This window comes from Amia ocellicauda, chromosome 5 (genome assembly GCF_036373705.1).
Source record: "Amia ocellicauda isolate fAmiCal2 chromosome 5, fAmiCal2.hap1, whole genome shotgun sequence".
NCBI lineage: Eukaryota > Metazoa > Chordata > Actinopteri > Amiiformes > Amiidae > Amia > Amia ocellicauda.
Genome location: NC_089854.1, coordinates 24931091 through 24950008, shown reverse-complemented (window position 1 = coordinate 24950008; position 18918 = coordinate 24931091). Strand labels below are relative to the sequence as shown.

General features: G+C 40.2%; 1 protein-coding gene across 1 annotated transcript; it reads left to right on the top strand.

Moving 5' to 3' along the window:
• Positions 1-235: 235 nt before the first annotated feature.
• Positions 236-4254, top strand: socs3b (suppressor of cytokine signaling 3b). Its single transcript, XM_066704491.1, has 2 exons — positions 236-525; positions 1701-4254. The coding sequence occupies exon 2, from the start codon at positions 1864-1866 to the stop codon at positions 2488-2490; it is 627 nt and encodes a 208-aa protein (XP_066560588.1). The 5' UTR covers positions 236-525; positions 1701-1863; the 3' UTR covers positions 2491-4254.
• The last annotated feature ends 14664 nt before the right edge of the window (positions 4255-18918 follow it).

The window sequence follows — 18918 nt, the reverse complement described above, 5'->3', positions numbered from 1 at the left end:
GAGTGAAAATGGAGAAAACTTCACATCTAGCAGGAGTGTGGAGAGGGGGAGGGGAGGGGAGGGCTGTTCTGTGTGAATACCAGGAACAGGCCGGTAAAAAAAAAAAAAAAAAATCCTGATTATGTATTGGCCGCCTGCCAGGGTGTGTGTGTGTGTGTGTGTGTGACTGCTGTGTGTTTATAATAAGAGCCGATTTCTCTGTCTTTACCAGAAGCTGCTCTGTTACTGGAAGGGCGGTATAGGGGGCGGGGCGTTGAGCAACATATGAGCTCTACTAGCTGGAGCACTGTGGCATTAACACGGCCGCCGCTGCTGCACCGACACTGTCGGCACCAGCAAACAAGCCCGACCCGAGCTGGCTTCAAGTCCCCTACAGCAAGGTCTTCTGTGCTTCAAGAAGATCTGTAACATATGCACTGTGATCAGGGAGACTCTCCACTGAGCGACGTATCCAAGTTGGGCTCAGGAGAAGAAAAGGCATTTGGATTAAACCAAAGTTTATTTTTTCAAGGCGACACCAGCCAGGTAATTATCTTTTGGGATGCAAACTCGTTTTTTTTTTGTTTTTTTTTTCCGGAACGATTGCTTGTGGTAACCCTTGATAACCTTGGATCTATCTGTTTACCCGGGTGGGCTATATTGTATCCAGTACTCGCGTTACCGCGACGTCACAAAGACCGAATGGGTGAACTAGGGTATATAGTTCACGGAGACCAGCGTTAGCATTGCACACAATTTGAAATGGTTGAAGGGGTTGTTGAAAGAGCATAGGGTTTCTGGTGCCGTACTATTCACAAACGCATAGAGATGCAAAGGTTTGTGCTTGGATGGTCATGCTCGATCGTGGGGTTCAAAACTTTGTTGGATAATAGAGATCAAATTACAAGCACCCCACGGGTTGCTGCCGATCCAAGGCAACATTGTTGTTTGCTGAAGGGGCCCCTGGGGGGCCCCTTCAGCAGACGACAATGTTGCCTTGGATCATGGGCTTGAGTAGCATTGGAAAGAGACGCTTTCTTCCAATTCCATTACTTTACACACATGGTATTGATTTAATGACAGTCAGGATCTCCACTGTATAACCTCCATCAATATAAAGCATTTGAAATATAAGTTCCCATTATTTAAAAATGTATAATGTAGTTGCATTTAAAATCTTGTTAAGAACGTCCCATTAAAAAAAAAAAAAATTGTAAGACTTAATAGGGGACCTAATCTCTTTACAGACAAACCAATGATTAGTCAATGATTTGTAGTTCGTGAGAAATGAGACAGACGTTCATGGCAGTCTACTTCGGAAACCTCGGGAGATTTTATAATGCTATCAAACGCCTTTGTGGTAAGGGTCCACGCAGAATTTGTTTAAACCAGAGAGAACCTTTTGATTTATATCTCTTTCACTGTGTTTTTAATATGAAAATTGCACCACAGCCATGGTCTGGAAATGTATGCTTTTAAAACCACCAGATCTGAGCCTGAACTCAAATTGAAATGATCTTGTACAACAAGAAAATGTATGTATGTGTATATTTTTAAAAATGTAATTTAAAGCGTCTGAAACTTCCTGCAGTCCTGACACACCTTTCAGGTTGCTGCATCAGCTCTCCCGTTATATTTAGGATGTAAATGCCTGTTGCTACCACAGTCAAATGATATGCTAAAATGTGTAGCCTAATGCTTATTCTGCTTTTCCCTAACAGTTTGTGGCTGACAAGAAACGGATTAACTGGTCCCGATGTTCTAGGGAAAGCCGAGCCCTGGGATTTACACTGAGCCTCGAAAACCAACCAGGGTATTCTGGGAGTCCCTGTTCTGGACACTGCGTCGTTAGGACCAGGCAGTTCAGGGCGCGTGTGGAGCGCCATGGTAACCCACAGCAAGTTTGACTCCGCGATGAGCAGCAGCCCCTTTGACGCAAACATGCGGCTGCCACCTCACCGCTACAAGACCTTCAGCTCCAAGGTGCAGTACCAGCTGATCCTGACTGCCATACGGAAGCTACAGGAAAGCGGCTTCTACTGGAGCTCTGTGAGCGGCAAGGAGGCCAACAGCCTGCTGAGCTCCGAGCCCGCTGGCACGTTCTTGATACGGGACAGTTCGGATAACCGGCACTTCTTTACCCTCAGTGTCAAAACCGCCTCCGGGACAAAGAACTTGCGGATTCAGTGTGACAGCTGCTCCTTTTTTCTTCAAACTGACCCCAAAAGTGTGCAGTCCGTACCCAGGTTTGACTGTGTGCTAAAACTCATCCATCACTATATGCCTTCCAAAGGGTCGTCGGCGGCGGGCAACGGGAGAAGCACCTATTTCATTTACTCCGGCGGGGAGAAGATCCCCCTCGAACTGCTCCGACCTCTGTCTTCCAGCATGTCCACTTTGCAGCACCTCTGCCGGAAGACTGTCAATGGACATGTTGAGGTGTTCAACAAAAGGGACCAATTGCCCCATCCGCTTAAGGAGTTCATGCAGGAGTATGATGCTCCCATTTAAAGAACCCTGTCTCGATGAATTGCCTCAGTGACTTGTTTAAGGTGGAACTCTTGTATTTGTGGGATCTCTGTACTGTAACCAAACGGGACAACCTATTCCAGGAGGAATTTGTCGCCAGTAAAGATGGTCTTAAATTAACAATGAAATAATGCAAGATGACTGGAACGTCTGTGTAGCCGGCGTTGCCTCTGAGCTCGTCTCATTGTACAATTTGAGATGGTATAGTTCTCTGGTTCTTTCAATAGCAGGTAGTGGCTCCTTATTGTGCTCTCAATTCATATGCGACGTGTGAGAAAGAAGCACATTAGAAATAGCAATTTTTTTAGTGGATCAAGGGTGGCACAGAGCTGGTGTGGTATAACCAGTGGTAGATGGTTGTAGGCCATGTTGTGCTTTATGAATACCAACCTCTGCTAAAACAGCACAACATATGAACTCTTTACTAATTAAAAGAACCAGTATGCTGCTATTGCCTAGCACCAAACAAAAGTGGAAAAGCATTGATATATTTCAGTTGGAAAACTGTGTTCTGCCATTCAGCTTAATGTCTATGAGAGCCAGAGCCAGAAGGATCTATGACGCAGACATTTCCATTAGTGCCTGCCAAGCTTAGTTGCCTAATAAATGGGTTGAGGGGCTGTAACCATCAGGGTACTGACCCCCTTCCCTGTGAGCCACTTGTGAATCATTTCGGGCTTCCACTCACTCTCAGACTAGTCCTGTCCCTCAGCTTACACAGGCTAGAAGTATTAGGTAGTGGAATAGCTTCTTGGGATACATTAACCTTGATCCTCTTCAGTGTGAGGAAACTGCCAACACGCAGGATTTCAGATCCATTGTTCAGCGGAAATTCTTGAGCATGACCAAAGTAAATATGTATGTCTTAAAGGGAAAGGCAGAATTTAGGAGCACAGAGTCCCCCATTAAGGAGATAAATCACATGAATGAAATGACATTGTAATATTCTTTGTGCAGGACTGCAATCCATTACCACAAAGCTGCTCTCTCCTAAAAGTAATTTGGGTTACACTCCCTGTCATGGACTGTGTTAAGATTGACCTTGACCTGAAGTAATCAAGAAGCTTGGATTGTGGTCTCGTGTGAATATATAATGTGTGTGTATTGCATACAAATATACACACCATACAACTTTGCAGGCAGATGTGCTTTCCTGTTATTGAAAGAACCAATCAGTAAAAAGCCCTTTTATGGGTCAGAAGTTAGACAGGAGAGAGAGTTCCCATCTGATATGCAATTCCATTCTGAATGGAAGATGAACAGAAGGAGAGTCTTTAGACTCTGTATGAGATTAATAAATTCCTCCTTTGTCAGTAGTACACAGGAGTACAGACTTTTTATTTGAATCAGTGTTGTTTCAAAGTCTTTTTTTTTTTTTTTAATATATAAACCTATTAAATGTACCCTAATGAATGTGGTGGCATTTGCTCTCCAAGCCCGGCAGGAGATCTGCTTGTTGATGAATGTATTAAAGGGAATCGGCCCTCCCTTCTCTGTGAATTGTCCATCGCTGCAGAAAGGGCACAATTCCACACGTTGTATTTTTCTAAAGACGACAAGAAAATGTTTACATGTGTGAAAACTAGCAAAAACTTTTTTTTTTTGTTGTGCGTGTGTCTTTTATAAAGATTCCACCTTAATGTCCAGCCTGATGACTGGTGATACAAGCTTGAAGATCTGAAACAAACAAAAAACAATAACAAAAACAAAAAAAGAAACTTTGCACATATTTATATTTATAAAACATTTCAATAATTTATAATAAAGAGCACTATTTTAAAAAAAAAAAAAACTTTTTTTTTGTGTGTGTTTTTGTTACTTTCCTTTAATACAGTCACTGAAGGCAGAGTTCAGAGTTTTTGAAGCAATTTCCTTGATTGTAATATTGCTTAAAACTATAATGAACATGCTTCTACATCACAAGGAGTTCCCAAGTGTGGCATATGTTCACTCGCTGTACATCAGTCATAGAAACATTAAAGTTATCTTCATGCACTTAAATAATAATAATAATAATACACTGGTACTAAAGCCTAGATCTTGCCCAACTTGCGAATCACTAATTTCTTGTACCTAGATGTGGTTTAATTAAAGCCAATTTGTATTTGCGCATTTATACACAAAGAAGATGCACATACACGTTTGTAATTTATCATTCACAGGCTGGTTAAAGTTTATATCTCCCCCATTTCTGAGTATCTGTACCACCAGTGTTTCACTTATTAAATCACCCTTCAAATACTTTTTAAGAACCTGACAAATCTGGCGTGTGTTCAGTCGAAACTGCTGTCCCCTCCCCTCTTGAGAAAGCCGTGAAGGTGCGCTTATGATTCAGAGGTGCGTCTTTCATCACAGTTTACTGTAAAGCCCTCCTCTCAGGGACCAGGGCTTTGTTATTTATGCTTTCTATGAATTAACGCTGGGGGACAACACTTCAAAGCAGGCTTCCCATGAAACAGAAAGAGGTATGAAGTGATGAATTAATACGGGCTCTGGAGTGCATTTCCCGTGCTTGTTCATTCTAGGGGCCTACATATATTTCCCTTCACATTTTCTTTTCTTTTTTATGGGTTTTGTTACAGAGAAAAGCCTAGTGACTCAAGTTATTGTTCAAGTAGTCATTTCATTTCAATACTTCAATGCGTCAGAATCGACAGACAGTAAAACACAAAAATTATGGTGAGTGTTAACCACACAAACACTTGTTCACACTGCATATAATTTCTTGAAATAAATGTGTAACACATGACTTAGTTTTGAGATTACACTTTGTATAAACTTTTGACCTCCATTGATGGGTTTTGGCTTTTATTATTATTATTATTTTTTTCCTAATGATAATAGTACTATTCTTACCACTACTAGTAATGGTAATAATAATAGAAAATGATGTAATGAGTAAATGAGTAAATAAAAAATGCTGTTAATGGTAATCATGTAATTAAAAAAAGAGACCTAACATGACTATACTATGAATCAAGAGGGATACATACATATCTGTTTCATTGCCATTCATCAGTTTTTAAGAGGTTGCAGACACTGACACACTAGCCCTCCTGCCCTTCAGCAGTTGAAATGTTTTGTTATATGATCATGTCCGTACAGGTTTGACATTTGTGAAACCTGAGTTTTTAAGACCCTAAAACAACAGCATACTATGAACTACTCACAGCAATACAAGACGAGGGAAAACAGTTGTTCTCGCCTGTAGCACAGAAGTGGTAAGAATGATCAATATAAAATTTTAAATGTTATCTCAGTGGACTTTTATATGTTTCCTGTCAATAAATAGTGTATGTCATGTACTGGGGTGGGAAAAAATACCTGTGAAAAAGGGAAGGAAATAGACCCTCATACATTATTTAAATAGATTAAGGTTTTAAATGTATGAATGCCAAGAAGAATAATGCTTATCAGTTCTGTGTTTACCGTCTAGAGAAAAAAAATTGTAAGTCTTTGAACCCAAGTGAGACGTGATGCTGAAATGTGGCGCAGCGCTGCCCACACCTGGCCCTGACAAGACACAAAAAGACATAACACGTTCCCCTCGACATCCAGATCAGATGGACTGTGATACATTTAAAAACGGAAACCCTCAGACTCCTCCACAAGAGTTGGTTTAAAACAACCAGTTACAAGTTTGTTGAGGCGAGCTTATCTAGTTCTTGTGTGTGCTGCTAGCATCGTTCTCCCTTCACTGTCTCTGGAAAGCAAAGGATGAAACTGCCCCTTGCAGGCTTCAGAAGTGCTGAAATGATGGAGGGGACCAGTGGGAGACTGTTAACAGTGAGTCTAGGATAGAGAGGGGGAGCCAGCAGATCCATAAAAGCCATGCTTACGGACGTTCACTGCAGTCGTGCAAGCTCCATCTAATTGGCAAGTTACAGAAAATAGCATTAAAACAATCTGGCACATTTTGTGGGATGGGGGAAAGGTACATCTGTATTGTGAATTACACTTCTCTCTGTTCTGCCACGAATATTGATCAAACAGTCATTTGTCCATAATAAAAATATCCAGCTGAAAAATCAAATGCAGGCAGTCATCATTTTCATTACTGTATGCACAAAGCTTCTCCCTGGGCCAGATGACAGTACTATGAAGGAACACTTTTGGGGTCTTTGTGTGATTCAGTGTGATTCAGTCAATTCTTAAGTGATAAATGTTCTCCTAGTGAAACATTGGAAAAAAAACTACCAGCGATTTTTAACAGCAACTCTTTAGCCTGTCCCAACAAGCACCTCAAATGAAGCATCCTTTCCAAGAAACGGAAAACCACTTCTAAAGTAACCTTGGAGAAGACTCATGCGGAGAAATATAGCAATAGCACGAATCGCTGTGTTTTATTACTGAATCCTAACAGCAAACCAGCCTGCCATCCCAACTTATATTTCCAGCCTCCTTCTGCACACGTGTGAAGAATCATGGTTGGGATCAAATCGTTCTAAGGGGTATAAAGAACTGGAATTGACTGGAATGATCTGGAATTGAGAGACATGGAGAGCAGCCCAGCCCTTAACCAAAAGAAAAGAAGAGAAATTAAACATATGACATACCCCGGGGCCAGACAAAGGTAGCAAGCAATGAAAAACGAGAGAATAAATGGTTATTAGAGCACTCCATTGTGGATCGTATAAGTCACATACCAGGAAACTTGGCAAGTACGGCAGAAGGGAGCTTGGGAGAGGGGGGTGGCGGGTGGGGGAAGGGGTAATTTTACACAAGTCAGGAAAACACTCCACACAGACCTCATTCTGGGTCTGAAACACAAGCAAAACCTTTTCCACAGACTTTTATGGCGTGCAAATACTTCAAAAAACATTCTCCAGTTTTAGTCAACAGTGGTGCGTAACTTCACATTTCAGATCATAACAGGGTGACGGGGATACTGAGTCATGAAGGAATTATTTCTGGGCATTGGGAAACCTGATTGGCAGAAGCCACTCCCCTAAAAAGAAAACACAAAACAAAAAAAAACAACAACAAAGGCAGCAGATTTCATATTTCAGGTAATCACCACACCCCTTTGATCAAACACTGCCTTCACACTGGGAAATATGCACAGTGTTACCAGCAAGGTAATTTTAAAAGTCACAGGCACCTCAAGTGAAGCACACATTAGGACACAACCCACATGTATCTCATTAGCCAAACAGCAAGAAAACACTATCATGTTGTATGTTCACCAAGAGCTTTCTTAGTCTAATGCAGAACTGATTCCTCATTTATATAAACAGAAGGGGGTGAAAGCAGAACCATGCTGTAACCGCAAAAGGTTTATCAAATAGTGGTGATGCTAGCGAATATCACAACCCATTTGTTAATCATCATTTGTTTTTTTCGCAATGCCATCGATCAGTCTATTGACACATTTGTGCAAGATCTTGTTTTCCACTGAAAAGGGTGGATTGAGACTCTGGTTTTACACAAGAAAAGCGCATCACCACAACAACAGCAAACAAAAAAAGAGAGAGAAAAAAGGCAGATTATGATCCGGATTATGATGATGATGATTAATGGTGCTAGTAAAGGGCTTTAATGGCGCTAGATGGGTTACAAACCGCAGGCTTAAATGGGATCCTGGTCACGACAAATCAATAGGAATGTAAAAAGTTGGATCTGCACTAGAGAAGTGAAGTCACTTCAGCAATGCAGGCACCAGGAACATCAGACTGGGGGGCTGGAGAATGTCTGTAGCCAGGAAAATGCTCTCGTTTCCAAGATACCAGTGGAGTGAACACCTGCAGAACCCTTCCTCTTCTTCTCACAGTGTGACCCATGGATGGCCGCGCGCAGCCTGCATGGGAGACGAGCCGCTGTCTGCTCGAAGGAGGCTATAGCTTTGTGAGCTCCCGTCTACTAGGAAGCCAGCCAGGCTTCTCAGATGTCAGCCTTGTATTGTGGTACACCTAACAGGAAAAGAATGCAGTGAGCTTTTTATACATCCTGCACTGAGTGTGTGCGATAGTAAGGAAAGCAGGCTCTCTTGCACAGCTGTAACCTTTAGCAAACTGCTGCCTGGGGCCCTGACAGTGGGGCTGCTAGAGCTATAGACACACATAATAGGTCAGTGCCTCCCAATGCTGTTATTACCAACACCTTTGCTCAGTGATGTCGGGAAGCCCTTATCATTGAGGAATGGTGCTTCACGGCTTTCATCTCATCCCTCCCTCCCCCCCCAGCTGTCAGCCTCAACCATCAGCACCAGCTGCCTGTCTTTCTTTCTCTATGAAATGAATCGATTTCATAAATACCTCTGCCTCCCCCTAATGGTGCATTAGAAAGTGTAGTGTAAGGGTTATCGGCTCAGCAAGGTCACAAGCCCGTGTTGGCAGAGTTCCCAAAAAGCAAAGACTTTCATCCTGAGCTCTTTTTTAGTTTTAGTTTTTTAATGTATTTTTTTACTCTCCACAGCTAGCCCTTTTCATTTTTTATTTTTTGTGTTCCCGGGAAGTTGGTAAGACCTGAATACATCAGTCCCCAGAAAAATTGAAGCCACAGCAATTTTCCTCAGGGGAAAGTATACTAAAGTGATTGTGTCTACAAAACTTTACATTTATCTGATTGATTTACTCTACTGATGTGGATATGGTCATGCCCCAATATCTGAATTGATGCCACCCCTACAAGCTCAAAGCCAAAATGAACCCCAACTCTTCCACAGCAAAACATTGGCCTGAAAGAACAGCGGATTTGTACGCTTCTGAGAAGCCAGGGGAGTGACGTCACTGCATCCAGCTCACCACACATATATAGCATTTATATTTCTACTTCTTCACTTAGATATTTTGCCTCTTAAAAGGAATGTCGATTTCTCAGTTTGCTCCTCATGTATGATCAAGTGTGGTTGGCCCATGTGAGGCTGTGTGTGTGTGTCAGTGCAGGCTCTGAGATTTCATTGTTACACATGGTTTCCATTCTCGCAATGCCTCCTGGACCATGCAGGGTTTATTTCCAGGAAAACTGTTTTAATTGACTCGCCTCCAGCTGCTTGCCTGGCATGTGTTAAGAACACAAAGGGCTATGTATTCAGGGAAGCTTGGTAACCACTTTGAGCATACAAAACCTATATCTGCTAACATACAATACAAAGACAGTTTCTACCTCTCTCCTTTGAATCAGTAAATGTGGTTTAAAAACTAAAAATTGTTATTCACTCAGAGCCCAAGACCAAACTACTTTAAAGTTAACAGCACTTTAACAGACTAGTCTGTAGCTGTGCTGTGTGAGCTATCTGAAGCCTCTAGACAAACCATTATGCTTTTCTCTACAATTTGCTGAAGTAAAAAAACACTATGCCCTATGGAAAATGAACAAATACAAATTAGCTCAAACTGTGTATATTAAAATATGTTGCTCATACCAAAGAAGGAGCCATTTTAAAATAACTTAGATTACTTACAGTCGAAAGCAAAATGGCCAGTCCGGATTTTTTTTGGAAATAGACACAGGGAAATGAATTAAGTTGTGTATTTTTGTGTTTCACCAGAAATCAAATAATTTGCTTAAGGACCAGGAATAGCTTTGGACAATAAACAATTGACAACAAATACAATTTTCAGTGGGAGCTAGGTATGCAAAAATGACAAGTTGCAGTGTTCAACATATTCTTGTTGCTGCAAGAGTTGCTGCAGATTACTATAACATTTAAAAAGCAAGGAAAACACAACAGACGTTGCACTGAAAATGAGAAATGATTAACTGCACTTGGAAACCCAGGCTAAGTAGTGTTCAGGCAGAATAAATCTGGAGCGATCAACAGAGCAGCCCTCCCATCTCCGTTGATGCTGTGGCTGTTAAAATAAAAAAATAAAAAATAAAAAACACAAGCAACCCACTCCCCTGCAGCCTGAGCCTGACTGGTCGTGTTGACTCATGACTGCGCAGTGTAAACTCCCCTGTGGGTTTGGCATCTCCAGAAGGTTTGCATTCCAGTCACTCTGCACTGTGGCCAACTGTGGATGACCTCTTCCTCAGTGTTGATGAACACCTCAGCCTCTTGGAAAGCCTCCTGAAGTTCCTGGAACTGGAGCTTTGGCTGATCCCTGATTCATGTGGAACCCATCTTTGAGGATGCCCTCCCCCTCCCCCCGTCATTTTGTTTGCTTCTGAGTCTGCTGAACCAATCGTCTGCACGTCAGATGTTCTTTCTATTTTTTAACAACACTATGCTACACACAGTGTCTCGCAGTCCAATAAATTATTGAGGACAGAGAAAATCATAGTTTTCATATGCAACTGCTTAATATACTCTTCACTTCACCCTTTATTTGATAGGAATGGCTACACCTTAACAACACTTTTCAATTTATTTATGTAATGAGTGTACCTATAATTGCTTTTTATATAGAAATCCCTCCAAAGTTCTGTGCTAATAATGTATGAATAATACCCAGGCGCATTCCTCACAGCAGAACAGGGGGGACCCGGTTCACTAATGCCCTTCTTCTTTGCCTGCGATTTGTGTCTGCGAATGTTGTCTGTATCCCTGGATATGTGCTTGATCATATGACAGAAGCTAGGTAGCTTATCTTTTGTATACATAAGAAGCTGTGCACGTGTGTATACATGCATATATAAACACGCATGTTTGTGCAAGTATGCACTGTCAGAATGTGCACACCTGTGTTGAGTAAGTTTACATGTGAATAAGTGCACCGGTGAAGGGGGGGGCAGGAGATCTAGACTTCCCAGCAGTCCGTGGCTCTTTGAAGTGTTCTTCAGTGAAACACGCCCAGAAATGTTCTTTTGCCATGGCAACACAAAAAAAAGGGCAAAATAAACCACACCAAAAAAACAGGGGCCTGTTTGTTTTCTGTAAAGACAGAGAGTGAGCACCAGGAAACCAGAGTGCTGGGGAGTGTTTCCGGTTTGCTGCTTCGGTGCAGCTCGAGGGGAAGACGCTCACACACCTGAACCACCCCGCGCCAGCACGGCCGACCTGAGACGTACCAAAACAACAGCAAACCACACGGCACAGCTCAAAACACACAGAGAAACAACGCCAGTACCAGGAATCACAGGACCATTGTGCACAGCAGCACAAACAGACATTGTTACTGCTAATGCAGTGCAGCGTGTAAAGTGCAGGTGTACTGCATTTATCTTCTACTGCTTGGGCCGGAGCTCTGCAACCGGTTTAGATTGGTGACGAATAGTTCTCAATGCCTTTTGACCTGGAATCATACAGTACATGGAGGTTTTCTTGCGGTTACATTTGAAATTGAACTATTACCTCCATAGCAACAGGTGTTATTGTAAGAACTTGAGCAAATTATATAAAAATAAATAAATAAATACGTTTTTCAGTCTGCAACCCAATACAAAGATGTGGTGAGGAGCTGAGTGCAGAATGTGCAAAAAAAATATCTTCAAATTACAGAAAATCAAATACTTGTCAAGACATATTTTGTATCTTAAAAAAAAATGGACTGTATATTAAAATAGTGCAACACATGTACAAATATACTTTGCACTATAAGCCGCTTTGGCTCTGCATTCGGCATCCATTAATAAGGTTTTGCAGTACTTTTCCATGCTGGGGCTGGACAGAGAGCAGCTGTGTAGTCAGGATCACAGAGGCCCGGTGAGGTCACGGAGAGAGAGAGCTCCAGCCAGCAGGACCGGGATCCCTGTCTCTCCACACCGGTTGTTCCCTGTCCAGGACTCGTCCAATTTCTGTAACGCTTCTTCTAGGCTATCAAGGCGAAGATCTTGAACTTAACTTTTTAGAACTTTTTAAATGCATTTCCTTTCAGATTGCTGCACAGTTCCAAAACTTTTTTCCTATCCTTATTATCTGTAGGGTATGTTAATTTCACAAGCAATAAACTGCTGACCTGCTGGATTCCTGGCAAAGACACAAAGTAAGCGTGGAGAAAACAAACGAATAAAGGGAGTCCAGGCATTCCTGACACAACCCGCAATGACAGCAGCCTCGTCTGCCTAGATGAAGCCAAGTTAACAGAAGACCCACACCATTATGCTGCAAAAACTACTGCAAATGCTGATGCACAGGTTAAAAATAATCATAATTATCATCAAGGAATTGTTTTTGTTTTATGTTTTATACTTAAATATAATTGTGCACCGAAGCAAAAGATTCTTCCTTCTTTGGGTTTTGACTATGAAAATGCACAGTCATGACAAAACCCAGGCCAGACAGTCCCAGTGCTGCTTTCGGAAACCAAACTGTTTTTCTTCCTTTAGAAGTACTGACCGAGGATACTGTTATCTTCACTATAACCACCCCTTTACTGGAAGACGAGCGGTTCGAATGCGACCTTCCACAGAGGGCAAGGGGGTCACAGGAAATGAGAAGCTGGTGTCCTCCAGTAATCTCCCATCCTGTCAAAGGACAGGAAGTTGTTACCATGCCTCAACAGACATTATCTCAGAAAAGTTGGAGTGTACCTCATTAAGATTAAGCATTAGGTACCTCATTGTCTCCTTTTTGTTGTAAGCTTGGTCTTAAGTACAAGGTTTTTGGAACCCTGAACTGGGCCACTTCGTAGATTTGGATCTAGAAATAGCTTGCTTTAGGTATGTTGACAATACATTTAGCCAACAGAACGCTGTTCAGTCTGTCATCCACATGTTTAATAAATAGTCCCCTGTAACTATCTGAACAACTTTGAATAGGATACCTATTACTGTTGAAGATACAGGGGTGGGAAATACAGTGCATGTAAATATTCATGAGCCCTACTGCTAATGTTCCCACCCTGAAAGATACTTAAATAAATCGCAGGGAGTTCTTGCAGGCCAAAACTCAATCAGTGTTCAAAATATGATATATTTTTCCATGCATTTTATTCCAGCACAGACTTGACTTGACTGGTAAACTCGATATGGAGCGCAAGACACTCGCTAGCACGAGAGTTACAAACCAAATGCGAACTACTGTGCATCTATAAAAGGAAAGTTACACCAATACAGATAGACAGTGAGATATGGTACATGAGTACCACAGAATTACGTTTTACTCAGCAGTCCAATTCCAGTGAACTGTGTGCACAGTGTGGTTATGCAATCTTGAGCTCTGCAGCGCAGCCTACTCACATTGCATGTGAAGCTTAGGAAGGAACTGTGACTGTGAAAACAGCCACTCCCACAGAGACTACCACACAGACAAAGCAGCGTTTCCATAGAAACATAGGCACAGCTGGGAGGCAGTTCTCAAGAAGTAGTGTGATACTCGGAGCCGGCTGTATTATTAGACATGGCAGTTTGATTGTATTCTCTGTTACTTCTTGTGAAATGACAGGTGGGATTAAATTTAAATGGTTGTTGAATCTTGTAACACAACTGTTGACGTGTGTGAATTTGTGTGTATGTGTGAGTCTTCACACTAATAAATGTAGTTTATGGTTACATTTTTCAATTTAAAGTTATTTTATCAAGTAAATTCTACAGAAGCAGAAATTATACCACTTCTGAAGCTCTTCTTTATAAGGGAGATAAAAGACAAAAAACATTATTATTATTATTAATTAACATTAAAATTATTTTTAATAACACAATAATAATAATAATAATAATAATAATAATAATAATAATAATAATAATAATAATAATACAATTCATTTGTGGTATATATCTATTAATTGAACATCTTAATAACTTGGTGGTGCATTGAGACATTTAGAAATTCTACATACATTCATATTTTCATGCAAAATGTTTGCATGATTAAACTCAGCAAGGTGTACTGGGAAAAACCTGTCATTACATTTTCTGCTGAATTTGACTCATGTGCCCTTCAGGTTTTACATAAAATTTTCATTGGATTTAATCAAATTAAACTGCAGAGGAATTTGGCCTCACCTCCATGAGACTTTAAAGAAAAATTCAAAGCAAATGTTTGGTTTGCAAATCTGTGCGGACAGCCTTTATTCATACATTATTATTATTATTATTATTATTATTATTATTATTATTATTATTATTATTATTATTATTTATTTATTTATTTATTTATTTATTTATTTATTATTAATTAAGATTAATCTTAGAGTTTTAAAGGGCATTGGTCAGCACAAACATAATTTTACAATATCGGATGAAAGTAACTGTGTTAAAAAATGCTTAAAGGAAACTCTGCCTCTATACCAGGTGGCTTAGTCTTTCTGTGCTCCGTGAAAACACTTTAGGAAATGAGTCACAAGGGTAAATAAAGTGAGCGTCACTGTCTGCTTGCTTCTGCCACTGTAGGCCTCATTGCTTTTTTGCATTTCATTTTGCTGTTTTTTCACAGTCACCAAACACCCTCTGAGTGTGCCTGGGAATCTAGTGTTCATATTCACAGTTAAAATCACCGCTGAACGCATTTTCGGTTTGGTATTTCGGCCTAATCACAAATTAAACCATCAAAGAACAATATTTTATATGTTTTTTTCCAGTGATGGCTTCTCACTTGTGACCCTTCCAGGAATCTATTTTCAAATAAATGATCAATAGTTTTGCCACAAACTTTGCAAATCCAGACAAGTACTATATAAAATTACTACAAACAATACAGTAGTTATTAATAATAATAAAAGAAATCACTTAATAACAAACAAAACATTATTCAAATTTGTCTCACATGGTTTAAGACACAAGATGGGTTGCACATTTCAGTGGTCATCTCTCCCATGTTAGGAAAAGGGAAATATCACAGAGATAAGTTAAGATAAGGCAATTTAAAAATGGGGGTATAAAGCTACAAACAAATTTGCTGTAGAATGTGATAATGGAAAAATAAAGACTACAATATAGGACACTGTCAATGTTGAGTCGATGACACATTAACCTAAACTCAGCATTTATGAAAATCAAAAAAATGAACATGCTTCACATACAGAAAACTTGTGCGTTTTTTTTCGTGGATTCTCTGCCAGGCTGGGTTTGTAGGACTGAAGTCTGCCAGTTGTGGGACGAGTCAGACAGTCAGCACGTCAAAAGCAGTCAGTCTGCATGTGGGTGGATGTTCCCAATTAAAGATCACAGACAATTTTCAGGAGCCGTCGACTTGGAGGGCCACCACAACCCTCTCCCTGTTTGTATTTCCACATGTGCTGTTGCTATGGAGATGGATAAAGAGAAAGCTGCTACACGCTCTGCCGTCAATGAACACATGGTGTCTGTCTTCTCAATGAGTGTGTTTGGAGTGAATCAGCACCCACCCCACCCTCCCAGAACAAGACCTCTGCTCACCTCTGAGATGACAGTTACAGTCAGGGGCTCAGATCTACCTAGGCATGACTCAGCACCTCAAGGCGACGTCATCAAATTAGGATTGGAATTCTTATGATTAATATTATTGTATGTTGCTGACATCACTTCCCTCATATTTAGCATCAGGTAATGTTCAAATTCGCAAATTGCATAATCGCAAAAAGGTATACAGTGAGGTACATGAATATAGTACGTTTGAATACTGATCATGTAAATCAAATGTAAACAAACATGCTTGTGACCTGAACGAAAATAAAATACATAGCTTGAAGTAGCATAGTAATTTTCATTTATTTTTCTTTCAGTGTTGGGATCTAAACTTTTTTAAACAAATCTAAATCCTTATCCTAATTTCCTCTCTTTCAGCTTTTTTTTTTCTTTTGAGTAGTATGCCAGCATTGAAGCTACTAGTATTTTCTGGAATAACAACAGATACTCACACAGAGTAGATAACAGGAAATGCAACAGATTAGAAAAAGGCCAACACACAGAAAGTATGCAATTCCCACAATCCCAGATTCTTATTCTGTTCATTAAAACCAAAACCAAATTATTGACTACATTGTGTTTTTTTCAGTAAATGGTATTCTCCCTGTTAATGACAGAGCTAGCAATAATCACCTGGTGACCCTTCTGTCTTTAAAGATAACTAAGCTCCCATTATTTACACAATTACTACCGTAATCAAAAACAAAGTATATTCCAACAGCAATATAACAGGTTGTCTTGAGCCAAGTCAAACAACAATGAATTTACTAACAACATAAAAAAGGAAAGAGACAGTACCTGCTATCTGATATATATATATATATATATATATATATATATATATATATATATATATATATATATATATATATATATATATATATATATATATATATATATATATATATATATATAATAAGCAGTAAAGTGTAAATCACCATAAGGAAGGTGACAATGGAGAAAAAGTAATTCCCAGGTGTCAGTGACTGGAAATTGCAAAACCTTTGTTCCCCAACACTGAAAAGCAAAGGTATAATTGTGGATTACACAATACTGACACACAAAGGCACACACATTCATAACTAGGAGTTGTGATTTTAGAGTTGTATCTAAATTAACACAATACCCCCTCAGAACCTCTTTTAACAATCAACGGGTGACCTTTAACAGTTCGTGATATGCTTCATGAACACATTCTCCATCCTGCTGGGACACCCATTAACACAGCAGGTGATGTGCTGAGAAATGTACACCTCATACGAGAAGAGAGTCATATTGGGAAGATACTAACTGATGCTGTAATAATAAATGGTATTGCTGTTTTTTTGTACAGATGGGAACATCCTGCTATGGCATTTGTAGACCTTCAAACTGATGTGATTATTACTGGGCCAAAGAACTGAGGAGACAGCGTGAATTGTTATGACAAAAAAATTGTGACATGGTATTATTGTTTTAGAGCGACCCTCACTATACTATTCCCACAATGACTACTGTTGTCCAGACTATGAGATTATATATTGGTGGTCATGGTAGCCTTCAGATGAAACAAAACATCATCATCATTTTTAATTATAGAGTGTATTCAAGTCAATAAAACACCCCAACGCACTTCACGTAAATCAAACACAATATGGGGAGGGGCAGAGACAGCAACAACAACAAAAAATCTAACTGTAACAGGACACTACAGCAGGCCAATATGGGCACATTTCAAAAATGTGTTTTCAGCCATGACCCAAAGCTTACAAGCTCACACAGCACATAGCCCCAGGTTGATTAGCTATAGCCCATTACAGCCAAAGGAAGGTTCGACAGAAAAACAAAAAAAGGCCTCTCTCAAATGATTAGAAGGAAATTAGACTGATTCAAATAGTGAGAAAAAAGGACTTTGTCCCTCACTGTAAACACTGAGCAATCAAACCATAAAATATATGAGTCAAGCATAATAACAACAAATGTAATTAGGGGCATTTCCACTGCACTAAATTGTTTGTGTTCTTTAGCAATTTAAGTTTCCTTATGAAAAGTAATGAAGGCGTAAGTGAAGCTGGACAGAATTGTGAAATGAGTTCACTAAAAAATGTCTGCTGTTTGTGGGGAAATACTCCAGGGAACAGAAGACTGAGTAAGTGCGGAGTTTGGGCGCATCATGAAAAAGACACTGATCAAGGTTTCAGAGCATCAGAAACGTATCAGAGCAGAGCGTTTTCAGCTTTGTTCTTCCTTCCAATAATATTTCCCAGATATTGCATGTCATTACCTGTCACTTGTAATGTAAAAAATAAAATAAAGAAAATTAATATACTGGCTTTGCGAGAGGGCGCTTTCCCCACCCTTTCCATATTTCTAGTGTATATGACGGTAATAACCGAGTGTAGTGATTAATGACTTGATAAAAAGAAACACCTGACTTTAATTGTGTGTTTGTTGTAATTTAACAATCCCGGCAACAGGGCCTCCATTCCATCTCCTCCCTCCGTCTGTTAGTCAACCAAACAATGATGAATAAGATGATATGAAATAGATGACTTTGCTTTTATAGTTTATCAGCACACGGCCCTATTGTAGTGCAGCGAGGCCCAGGGGGAGGGAAGTGGCACCAACAGGCCTTGTTTGGTTTCCTATCTCGGTGTGGCTCTGTTACCGTAAGACCCGCAAGCATCCGCCTAGCCTTTTCCTGATGGGAAAATGTTCCAGACGGAAATGCAAGCCTGGTACCGCCAGCTGTGAACTGGGCACCTACTAAGGACTGCAATGGCACAAAGCACGGCAGTTCAAGCATGCGTGGAGTTTGCTTTCTGATGTCTGTGTTTTCAAATTGTATCTTCACACAGAGAGGCATAACCAGTTTCTCGGGGTAGGGTTAGGAGTTTCAATTAGCAGCATGAGTTTGGGTCTGCAGTGTACCTATGCTGTTTATTATTTACACTTTCCACATAAAACAACCATGTGACTTCTATGGACACGTCATTCTCACAGGTTATGGTTTTTGAAAGCTACAGTATATATATATATATATATATATATATATATATATATAAAGAGTACCATACTTCACAATCATACTGGGAAATAGGCAAATTAATTCCCTGTACCTTGAGTTACAATGCAACTTAACTCTTAACAGAAATGTGATGTTATCGCAAGAATTAACCTGAACCATGCTGGGTATTTCCTACCCGATTCAGCACACAAGGTCCT

Coding starts and splice junctions, on each gene's coding strand:
- socs3b (XM_066704491.1), top strand. CDS start 1,864: ATGGTAACCCACAGCAAGTTTGACTCCGCGATGAGCAGCAGCCCCTTT.